General features: G+C 43.2%; 1 protein-coding gene across 1 annotated transcript; it reads right to left on the bottom strand.

Annotated features, from left to right (window-relative positions):
• Positions 1-8,243: 8,243 nt before the first annotated feature.
• LOC308688833 (uncharacterized protein) lies at positions 8,244-9,517 on the bottom strand. The gene is made up of 2 exons (XM_081362234.1): positions 9,012-9,517; positions 8,244-8,918 (listed from the first exon to the last, which is right to left on the bottom strand). The coding sequence occupies exons 1-2, from the start codon at positions 9,478-9,480 to the stop codon at positions 8,365-8,367; spliced, it is 1,023 nt and encodes a 340-aa protein (XP_081218360.1). The 5' UTR covers positions 9,481-9,517; the 3' UTR covers positions 8,244-8,364.
• Positions 9,518-12,294: the final 2,777 nt, after the last annotated feature.

Here is a 12,294-nt window from a genome sequence, read left to right on the forward strand (position 1 = left end):
TGTGGTGAGTGAAAATTAAAATACACTTTAGTCAGTGTATATAATTCTCGTTTTCGCTGTTTTCAGGTAAAGAAAAACAAGCCAAGGAAAACTCAAATTTGTCTGCCAAGCCAGCGAAAACAACACATGGTAAGTGAATTTCAATTACTTTATACATTAGCGTTTAGTCTATATAATCATATTTGATTACTAGTTTGTGTAAAAGGCAACGAAGATTGAGAATGATCATTAACTTGTATGCGAAAACTCGTCAGATTAAGATACGGTTGATTAAGTCGGCTGAGGAAACATTAGGATGGTAAATGCAATCATTACAAATACTTACGAAATTGTTTTGTTTGGAAACTACATGTTTTTGTTCTGTTAAAGATGTAAATGCAGTAAATTCCAGTGAGCCGCTCTAGCGCCAGACTGCAGTGCGATGCTGCGCTCTAGCGCCAAGGCTGCGTACTGCATGCTTAAACACTGCTTTTTTCACCTGATACAGTGTACAATATGAATAATTACAGTAATTTCATAATTAATAACTAATAATTAATAAAAATGAGGAACGCTTCACGAATTTGCGTGTCATCCTTGCGCTATGGCGAAACGGATCTTCGGGTGAATTGTTGCAATTTGTTTCACCAGCCCCCGCTCACGGATTGGCCGACGGACGAATTGTTTCACCGCGGCCCGCCTCTGCTCCCCTCGCCTCATTGGCCGGCCGACGAATTGTTTCAGAGGCGCTCGTTGCTCCCATTGGCCGAGAGCCCGCCTCGGCTCCCATTGGCCGAGGCCGCGGGGCGCCCGTGCTGCCGTCGACTCGCCTCGGATGTCAATTCGCTCTTGTCAGAATCACGAATTGCCCCCCGAATTAACGCTCCCTTTCTATCTGTTTTACTCCATTTAGCACATTAAACACAAACGTTTTTTTAAAAACGCCACACTTTTTCTGTACTTTTTTCTGTACACTGATTGTTTTTTGCCTTTTTGCTGTCTTTTCTGTCGCCTTTTTGCTTTTTTTTCGCCTTTTTGCTAACCTGCATTTTTTCGTCGAGCACGTAAGTATATTTTCCCTATCTCTCATGTTTCGCCTGCATTGTCTGTATTTAAAATAAGCATATAATACGTATTTTATCAATGTGTACTGCACGCAGAAGAGGCGGGAGGGGAAAAAAATGCAGTTCATAAACTTGCGATGGCGTTTGGCCGCCTGAAACTTATAATTCGGTATAAAATGTACAGTTTCATTCATGATTTTTATCGACACCCAGTAAATCCAATGCATTTAAAAAATATATAATGCACGCAGAAGAGGCGGGAAGGGAAAAATGCAGTTCATAAACTTGCGATGGCGTTTGGCCGCCTAAAACTTATAATTCGGTATAAAATGTACAGTTTCATTCATGATTTTTATCGACACCCAGTAAATCCAATGCATTTAAAAAATATATAATGCACGCAGAAGAGGCGGGAAGGGAAAAATGCAGTTCATAAACTTGCGATGGCGTTTGGCCGCCTAAAACTTATAATTCGGTATAAAATGTACAGTTTCATTCATGATTTTTATCGACACCCAGTAAATCCAATGCTTTTAAAAAAAAAAAATTATAATGCATGCAGAATTCTTCTGATGAGCGTTCGTTTGACCCTTTACTCACTTTATGTCAGTTTTATGATCCGAATAATTAACAACTATAAAAAAAAAGAAAACGAAACACGTTTAAAATAAAAAAATATATATAACTAAAAAGAAAAAAATGTGCACTAATGCCACCGATTGATGATAATGTACATTTTTCCATGAAAATTTATTTTGTGCATTGGGTTTTCAGTGAATTGTTTGTCATAAGATCATTGCTTTACTGTTGCAGAATGGAAAGCACACCCAACCTGCGTGTGGAGGCTGGAGAGCTGGTGCTTAGGCCTTCTAAGCAGGCAGCCACTGTGGAGAAAGTTCACCTTTCTCAAGTGGCTAAAGGGGTGCCCTATGTCCCAAAGTACCCTGAGGCTGTGCTGGGGGAGGCCAAGGTCAGGGTCATCCAAGGTGGAGGGAATCCCTTTGATGACCTGCTGGTGGCAAGTCAAAGTGCCATCCAGTTTGGTCAGTACAGGGGGAAACCCTTCAAATGGATGCTAGAGAATGACCTTGGCTACTCCCTCATGGTCCTGTCTGGGCATCAGCGGGAGCGCGAGGCTGGTAGATTGGACAGAGGTGCCCTCATGGCTAACAAGGATGCCTTTCTCCAATATGCCTGCACATTTGAGATGGTTGCAGAAGCCATCAAAGTGCGCAGGCAGAGAGAGGGCACGTTACCTGGCTGTGAGGGTGACTGTCTGGTGGGCTTTGGGGTCCACAAGAAGAGCACCTACAAGGAGCTCTATGAGGCTAAGGACAGGGAGAGGAAAAGGTAATTTGTGCTTCTGTTTGCTTGTTAATTGTATTGCTGTTTTGTATTTATTTTACTCTTATCATGTAAACTATTGTGTTTTTTATGTAGCTATGTGGAGTTCATCCGGCACAAGGGCACCAGTACAGGCAGCAAGATGGATGCCTTGAGAAAATACATCTTGCTGAGGGACCAGCAGAGGAAAAAAAAAACATCTTCTGCATCCCAGCCTGCTGTCCCGCGTCCTTCGCGTTCGGCTTCTCCTCCTCCCGCCCAAAGCTCTCATTCCCAGCCAGCCACAGCACACGGTGAGTTTTTAGATCTACAAGTGGTGTAATTCTATGCACGTTCTAATGGAATTATGAATAACATTGCAATTTTTCTGCCCTCAGAGCCAACAGATGAGGATCTGCTGGCTTCAGCCATGGAGGTGGAGCCACAGGGTGAGTGTTTTGTTTTCTTTTGTGTATAAAAAAAATCATACTCACCTGCTCATTTGTGATCACTAATACATTTACTAACATCATATAGCATTGTTATGTAACCACAAACGTCTTCAGATTATTAAATCATTAGTACTAATTACAAAATTCAAATGATGTGTTCTTTACAGTACTTCCACCACCACCTTCAACGCTGATCCGCTCACCTCGCTTGGAGCAAAGAGCCGCACAAAGGCTGGTGTCAGCGGCTTCTGAGGTACAGTTTTCACACAAGAAGTTTACACACACATATATATATATATATATATATATATATATATATATATATTAATAATACATATATGTGTACATTATGTATTATACTCGTTTAGTTTTTATTAATATATAACATATTTTTGTGTGTGTATAGGTTGTTCTCCCTGAGGCCTGGAAGCACTCCCTTCCAAAAGAACAACACGAGTGGATCGGCCGCTCCCTCTTCCGACGCCAGGGTGGAAGGCCAGTGCTGACAGAGAACCTGCAGATGTGGTGGTACCCTCCCCAGCCACGTCTGCAGTATCATCAGCCTCCAGCATCGCCGGACGTGTTCTTCACCTGGCCGCTGTGTTTGTGGATGCCCTACAGGATGTGGTCCTACAAGCTGACTTGCAGCTCGCCAGACTGCAGACGGTCGGGTCAGCGACTGACATCATGTGGGCTCTACAAGACAGTGAGGCGGGTGCTGAATTTACACGGCTGGTATTTTCTGGCAACAGAATACCTGGAGTGTCAGCGCTGCCACAAGAAGCTGGCCGCGTGGTCCTATGACATCCTGGACCAGCTGGATCCGGCTCACCGCAGGATGTTCCCAGCCATCCTCACTTACCGGTGAGTCATGAAAAAACTATTCTTATGGCAGGTACAATTAACTACTAAAATGTTACACCGTTAACTTGGCTGTCATGGTAATAATGTAACTTAAGTGACTTAAAAATAACATTTATGTTAGTACTTTTAAATTTAATTACATGTAAGTTGTACACAAAACAAGCATTATCTTGCTTTTGTAGTTTTTTCACAAGACACTGTGTCTGCCAGTTGATGTTCTATACAGAATGTGTGAACGACCCACCACCATTGATCTTTGCTTGACCTTTCAAAGGTGTTAAACTCAGAACATTAACATTCCAACACCTTGAGACACCTAGCCTGACAGCTGAGGTTCTATTCAAGATGTGTTAACGGCCCCCCATTGAGCCTTGCTTGACCTTCGATAGATGTCAGACTTAAAACTTAAAATCAAACTCTGTACTGTTTTTTTTTCTTTTTCTATGGGAAACAACGCACCTTTCCTCTGCTCTGGAAAAAATAACACTTTAAAGAAACTTTAATAAACTTAGCCTTTGTCTGTGTGTTTTAACAGGTTCTCTTGTGATATGCATGTGGCAAAGTTGATGAGGGAGCGCTCTCTCGGCAACAGCGTCTCTATGCTATATCACAAGCTATGTGAACAGCATAGTGAGGAATGGATGGAGAGGTCCCTGCAATACCTCTCTGTGTGTGCCCGTTTCCAGGGCACCACCACACAGCCCATCTCACCTCCACCACCCAAGCCGCCTGTACCAACTGCCAAGTGGCTCCTCTCTGTCCACGCAGAGGATATCCGGTCCCGGTATGGTGAGCTCAAAGCCAGGGTCACCTCTGTCTTTGGGTCCATCCTGAAGATGGACTCCACAAAAAAGGTAACATATTAATCAAATATTAGATATACCCAAATGTGTATGTACAGGTGTGTATAAATATTTTTTAGGCTATCTGTACTGAATTTTCTGGTTTTCAACAATAGGTGGCCAAAAAACTGGCGGGAGCTGCAGCTGGGACCGCAGCCTGGGTCACCAATGTGGGCAATGAGCACGGACAGGTCCTCATGTCTGTGCTCACCTCACACGAGGGTCAGGGACTGCTGCCCATGACGACAGGCCTGGTGCAGAGGTACGAGGCTGCTGGAGTCGCTCCCCCCACACTCCTTTATGTGGACAGAGACTGCTGCTCTTCTGTGGGCACCTCCAGGGCAGGTGCCATGTTCAGCGGCTGGAGCGATGTGGTGGTTCGTCTTGATGCGTGGCACTTCATGCGGCGCTTCGCCGCAGGTCTGCACACTGACAGCCACCCGCTCTACGGTCTGTTCATGGCGAAGCTCTCTGCCTGCATTTTCGTCTGGGACGAGGGAGATGTGACTCTGCTGAGGGAGGCAAAAATGAGGGAGCTGGAGCAACAGCAGGGCATCAGAGGCCTCACTGAGGACCAGCTAACCAGCAGGCTCACCTCCAGACAGTTGGCGCTGCACTGTCGGCGCTGCACACGTGGCGTGGAGGAGACCGAGCAGCTGATTGGTGAGTTACTGGAGGCCTTCAAGGACGCCAGGGAAACCATGGGCATCCCCTTGGTGGACCAGGAGAGGATGGACATCATCTGGGACACGCAAAGACGCCATCTTCCCTGCATCCAGGACCCCCCTGGTGTGCAGCTGTACACCCAGACAGGGAGTATGACAAAAGGAGGGGTCACTCTTCCTGTCTACCGCTGTGCCCGGGGGTCCACTTCCCTGGAGTCCTTCCACAACCACCTCAACCGCTTCATACCCGGTAAGAATACACATCCACTTCAATGTGTGTGTGTTTTTTTTGTGTGTGTCTCAATGTGTCTCGTTCATGTCTTTTGTAATTATAAATTAGTGTTAATGTTTCCTCTTTTTTTTATCAGGAACGAGCGCTAACCTGGAAAATTTCCAGGCTTATCTGCTTGAGGGTTTGGAGCGGTGGAACGAGGACCGTGCTGCTGCTGCTGCTGCTGAGGTGGTTTCTCACGAGGCCCCATCGTCGCTGCGCTGCTACAGTGGCTCGCTCCAGCACAGCCTCAATGAGCTCAGTCAGCGTCTTCTTGGCTGTAGTCTTGTAAAAGACTATTCAAAGCCAGGACAGTACACGGGTATGTGTCTTTAATTTTTTTTGTCTTATAATCTTTGTTGTTTTCTTTGCAATGCAAAGGCGTCTGTTTTAAAACCTTGTTTTCTATTTAATTTTGTTTTATCAGGCGAGCTCATCGGGGTGGAGTACCTGTGTTCGCAGCAGTCCTGGGAGTTTAGGGAGGACTTTGGGCGGGACCCGGATGCCCCAGTCAGAATCCCAGACGACTTGGTGGATGTAGAAGATGAGGGATTTGGCGATGAAGCAGGGGAGCAGGACCACACCATCTCCACTCTGTCTTTATTATCCACCAAGGAAGCTGTACGCTTGTCCCGGGATTCAGCGTCACCCTCTCAGTCCTCCCAGGACCTGCCACCTGAGCCCCAAGACGATGTATGTATGCATGCAGGCATCCCTTTCCATGCCATCATATGGAGGATTTTTTTGCATCCATACTAACTTCTTCTTTCTTCTTGTTAGGTGTGCAGAGGACCAGACGGGACACCGGGTTTCGATAGAGTGGTGGACCTGGCCAGGTACCTTGTTGAGCTCAGAGAAAAGCCTTGTGTCTCAGATAGGGAAGCCTCTGACATTGTTCGGCTGTGGGACAGACTGCCGGACAGTGATAAAAAGGGGGTTTCTTATCCGCCGAGACACAAGGAGAGACTCGTGCAAGGCAGGTTCAAGGCCACCCACTCCAAAACCTCCACCTGCCATGGAAAGGAGAGTCTGAAGCGGTAAGTTAAATATTTGCACACAGAGCTTTAATAAAACAGATGACTATATGTTTTTTATGCTTCAAAATTGCCTATTTTATTTTACAGGTGTGTGCTGGGGCAGGGGTCGGGTCCTGCACAATGGCCTAATATTAGTCGAGTTGTAGAGGCAGTATGTCTGGAGCTTTGCTCCATTCATCCGGCGGGGAAGGTGAAGTGGGGAGTTTCACTGAACCGCTGGGCTGCCATCCTACACGACTACCAGGCCATACGGAGGCTGGTGGGGAACTGCCCAGCACTGAGGGGAAGGACAAGGATTCAGCTTTTTGAAGTCAATCAAAGGACTCTTTCTGTCTGGTAAGTAGTTTTTTTTTAAGCCAGCTATAAAATTAATTTGACTATTTTCATATTCTATGCATGCTATTAATTGTGCCATTTTAAACAGGTACAACAACTACAGGAAGAAGATGGAAGCAGACGTGCTGGCTCTGAGTGTGCCCTTGCCTCAGATCAGCATGGTATCTGACACCCTTCTTCCTGTAGCCAAACAGAAGACGTCAGTGGCCTCTGCACCTGGATCCCCTTTCCCGTTTGTCTTAAACCCTGACCTTTCAGGTCAGGCCATACTACGTGGGCAGCGACGTCCTCCCACCGCGTCAGCACCCGCCCTCTCTGCCTCACCATCAGCATCCCTCTCTGCTCCACCATCAGCATCCGTCTCTGCAGCATCCCTCTCTGCTCTAACATCAGCATCCCTCTCTGCAGCATCCCTCTCTGCTCCACCATCAGCATCCGTCTCTGCAGCATCCCTCTCTGCTCCACCATCAGCATCCCTCTCTGCTCCATCAGCATCCCTCTCTGCCTTGAGCAGAACAACTTTGTGGAGAAAGAGGAAGGCAGAAGAGTTTGCTGCTCAAAAACAAGGGCTGCCCCCTCCACAGAAACAAGAACGCAAAAAGTACACATGTAGTCGATGTGGGCAGCCCAGAATAAAAGAGTTTGGGCACACCAGGGAGGGCAGTTTCTTCTTCTGTGCCACAGCAGAGGGAAAGACTGTGGAAGAGTGGCTGCAGGAGAGGAGAAAAGAAGAAAATCCTTTGGTGTAAATAATTTATTTGTAAATATTGTGAAAAATAGTATTTGTCTTCCAAGTATTTGTAAATTTCCTATTTATTTGCATTTAATAAAGATCATTTAATTATTTCAAAAGGATTGTTCTTTATTTCAAAAGGTTTATCTGCCTACATAAGGGTCATATAAATTATCCTTAAGATTTATTATTTATTTTAGAACATTTAAGAATGCTTATCTGCCTTCACGAAGGCCATGTTAATAAAAAAATACACTTAACACTTTTATTAAAATAATTAAAATAACACTTATTTGCTCTCATAGCGGTCATTAAAATACTATTTTGTAATTTGCCCTCATAAATGCCATGTTAATGTATAAAAACCTTAAGGTTTATCTGCCTTAATGAAAGTCAGAAATGTAAATTCTCCTAAATTGTTTTTTTTTTATCTATTTTTTTTAAATAGATTATTAAATTTATTTTATAATAGTAATCTATTTATATGTAATGGAGTTAGACATCTCAGAGTCAAACAGTCAGTTTTTTTGGTGTGTGTGTGTGTGTGTGTGTGTGTGTGTTTATTTATTAAATAGACTAATCAAACTAGAACTTTGAAAAAATATAAAATGTAAACAAAATACTAAATGCAAATATTTAAACAAATTAACAGCAGAAACAACAGAAAGGCAATGAATAGACAATAAAATGTTTATTTGTTTCATTAAATAGTTCACAATAGAATTTTAAAAATACAACCAAATTTTACAAGCAAATATTTTCAAGCAAACCAAATTAAAGATAAAACCTTAAAGGCCTTCATTTACGAGCAAGAGCCCGTTGCTCTGCCAACCACAGTTCCACACTTTTGCCTTCGTGCGCACTGCAAAAGGCTTTTCCAGAATATCGTGAATGTCCATATTCCTTCGTTTTGGGTTGCCGGCACAGGCTACAAGTTATTGGCGTGCACTTTTTCGGTCTTTTCTGCGGCAGGCCTAGGGAAATCGCCTCTTCCTTTTTCTTTCTCCTCCAGGCCGTTGTCCTGGGCACATCAGCCACATTGTCTGCAGCTGCAATTCTTCTCTTCTCAGACAGCCATTGCGATACTGTCTTGCCAGAAGAAGTGGCACAGAAGCTTTGCCCACGGAAGGAGCTGTGCCCAAACTCCAATCGCTTAGGCTTCCCACACAGACTGCAAGGAAACACTGTTGGATCCTTTCTCCGGGCCGTGGCTCTGCCCTGCTTTAAGGCCTTGAGGTCTTCTTCAGCCCTCTTCTTCCTCCTCCAGGCTGTGGCCCTCGGCACCCGTTTAAGGGCCACCGCAGCCACAGTTGATGGAGGAGGGAGCACAGCCAGCGACGCGCATGAAGGAACTGTAAAAGACAAATAAAATAAAAAGTTATTTTAGACAATGGTTGTATTTGATATGAATTCATTGTTTTACATTTATAGTTTAAAGATCTTACCTGACACTTTCACAGTTTTCATTTGTGGAGGCCACTGCTGGCTCGTGGATGGGGAGGCTGGAGGAGATGACGGTTTCTCCAGGCTTTTTCGGAACAGCCTCCTCCTCTCTTTTTCCTCTGAAGATATTACAGGAGGCCAGTGAGGTTTGGAAAACTTTCCACTCTTTTTTAAGGCTTCTGCCTTGCTGACACGCTGTACAGTGTTAGCAAAGTCTGACTCCAACCTCCGTAGAAGTTTCTCCCTCCGTTCCCTCTCTTGTCTGGGGAGGACTGGAGGCCATCCTTGTTTCCTAGGCATTTTTTTCAAGATCAGTGATGCTCTATCAAGACACTGAATCAAACTGGTCAACATATCACACAGTGGGGCCACAACATTTATACTCAGGTGAATGGGTGGGGCCCAGGTGCGCAGGGGGCCGCAAGGGGGCCTGCAGAGAAGATTGGGCAGGGTCTTTTGCGCAGGGGCCATGCTAATCTTCTCTGTATCGTTCCAATTTTAGTATATGTGCTGCCGAAGCAAGCACGAACTGAGGGAAATGAGGACAACTATTTATAGCCGGGACCCCCAGGTATGTTCTTCAGTGTTGGTAAGTGGATAAACCACTTATTCTACTCACTTATGTCAAATGTGACTGCAAATCATGGTGATATGAACCTGTAAACCTATATAAACCATGATATTTTCAAATCAGCAGTTTTGTTTAGGTTTACTGTAGTATAATCTGAGCTCTCTAGACCAAATGCAAAGCAAGACTGTCTCTACTAGCTCTGATAGGACGTCTCGGTGTGACGCAGAGACGCTCTTTGTCTCGTGTTACACGCCCTCCCCCGCAGAATGCTCAGAACTTCGCCCGTTTGGGGGGGAGGGCGTTTAACACGAGACAAAGAGCTCCTCTCAGTGTCCCACCCGTGGTCCCACCGAGACGTCCTTTCCTGTCACAGCTAGTAGAGACAGGCTTCTTTTGCATAGAGTCTACAGCTCAGATTATACTATCACATTTACAGTCACATTTGTAATAAGTGAGTAGAATAAGTGGTTTATCAACTTGCAACCACTAAACCACATCCCTTGGGGTCCTGACAGGCTTCTTTTGCACATGGTCTACTGCTCAAATTTGATCAGTCAGATCACATTTGATATCCGCGTTTCTCGCACAATAGGCTCAGAGACCAGGAAACTCTCTTTTCAGAACAACTGTGGCAGTGAAACACTGTGAAATGAATCACAAAACTCAGAACAGCCACTAGAAAGATTTGATCTGACGTCAGGATCAACGGGGGTTATGTGCAACATACTTCCGTATTCAGGTCAAATAGGTTGCACCGCTTCCGGTTCAGGTCTTTTGTATGTTTTTCTATGAAGATGCCTTTAAAGGAGCTACCAAAGATGAGCATAACCGATGTCCATCGCATTTGCAGATTACATTCAGATATTAAAATTGAGTAAAATGCCAACACTAAAAATAACTAGCTAGGTTAGCTTAACTTAAAAGTCCATAGATATAACATTAGTTCATACTGCAGTTGTTAACACTTTCTCCGACAAGCGGATTTTTATCTGAGAAGCTTAATGTGGCCATGGGTTTTGTTAATAAATCCATCAGAGTGATGCCAATGATGATGGTTAAATCAAAGGGGAGAGAGTACATGTTATGTAGAATGTGACTAAAAATGAGCAATAGGGCCCACCAATGCCTGTCTAAACTTATTTGAAAAAGTAATGGGCCCGGAGCAATATATAGTCCGAATATAGAGTTCAAATTTGCTTCAAGTTTCAAATTCTGCTATAAAGCAGCTCTAACAAGCCAATAGTGTCATTATACAGCTCAAGTGTGTTCTGTGTTGATTCGGTTCTGTATAATAACGGTGAAGATAATCAATTGTGCATACATACTGTGTATGCAATGTATTTGTGCACATACATGTACGTGTGAGTGCCGTGACAAACTCCTGTGTGCTCCACTGCACACTGAACAAGCAAAAGACACAAGATAGTAGTGTTTTACATTTGATTTGTCATATCCATGTGTAGTTTGGTGTGTACGGTTTGCGTGTAGAGTTACTATGCAAAAACACAATTTTTAGAAGAGTTAAAATAAAGTGTTTGCTTTTGCATTAGTGTGTGATGTTTTGTGTGTCGAGTTTTGAGAAAAGGAGCCATAGTTTCAGAAATGGTGTAAAAGCATTTTAAAAAAAAAAAATATATATATATATATATATATATATAAAAAAAACTGTAAATAACACTCAAAAGACACTCACTTGTCGCCATCTAGTGGTGTAATTGTTTTCCAAGTTTTGCCATCACAGGAATAAATTACATTTTAAAAATAAAAATAAGTTATTTTAATTTGTAACAACATTTTACAATATTACTGTTTCACAGTATTTTTGATCAAATAAATGCATCCTTGGTATGTCAAAAAGGCGACTCACTTGCACTGGTCAAAAAGACACTCAAAAGACACTCACTTGTCGCCATCTAGTGGCATAATTAAGTTTCCTACTGTCTTAAAAATTACTCACCCTGAGAAATATTCAATTTTACCAAAAAAATATATGAATCATTTACCCCTTAGTGGCCATATATCGATTCTGATGTTATACGAATAATGAATTTGCAAAGACCTTTAATAAACCGTTTTCAGCATTTAGCACTAGCCATATTAAAGAAGTAAGACCATTGGCATTATTTGAGGTATCAGTCGGCGCTCTGTTTTGTGTGTGATACTTTTACATCTTTTTGTTCACAAAATCGTTTTGTTATTGATTGGAGAAAAGAAGCTTTGGTTCACTGTTTCGAAGCGTTCGAAACGCCACACGCTGGTGTCTTACTATTAATGTAGTGTCTGTTTAGAGACTATTACTATTATTACTTTTAATTATACTAATGTCTAATAAAAACGTCTACAAATGTAGAAAACTGATCAGAGATAAGGCAAACCCCATAGACACTTGTTCAATGATTCGCCGCTGGGGGGCGATAATCAGCATGATTCATGGGTTCACATCGCCCATTTTGCTGATGATGGGGCAATCTGGGAAAGGGAAAGGAACATAAAAATATTACAGGAGGCTATTACAATAGTTGAAGAATTGTCATATAGATGGGGTTTTAAATTATCAGTTGACAAGACAAAGATAATGTTTTTTACAAGGAAAAAAAATTGGAGGTGAGGTAAATCTAAAATGATAGAATCAAGAACTGGGAAAAGTGAAACCTTTTAAGTTTTTAGGGTTGTGGTTTGACAAAAGAATTACACGGGTGATGCACATACAGAAA

Source organism: Scardinius erythrophthalmus (genome assembly GCF_964197995.2).
Source record: "Scardinius erythrophthalmus genome assembly, chromosome: 3".
NCBI lineage: Eukaryota > Metazoa > Chordata > Actinopteri > Cypriniformes > Leuciscidae > Scardinius > Scardinius erythrophthalmus.

What these genes read in the sequence shown, in the direction of transcription:
- LOC308688833 (XM_081362234.1), bottom strand. Translation starts at nt 9,480, where the DNA reads ATGGCCCCTGCGCAAAAGACCCTGCCCAATCTTCTCTGCAGGCCCCCT. An exon ending in GAAAACTGTGAAAGTGTCAG is followed by an intron (nt 8,919 to 9,011) that starts GTAAGATCTTTA and finishes TGTCTTTTACAG; the next exon opens with TTCCTTCATGCGCGTCGCTG.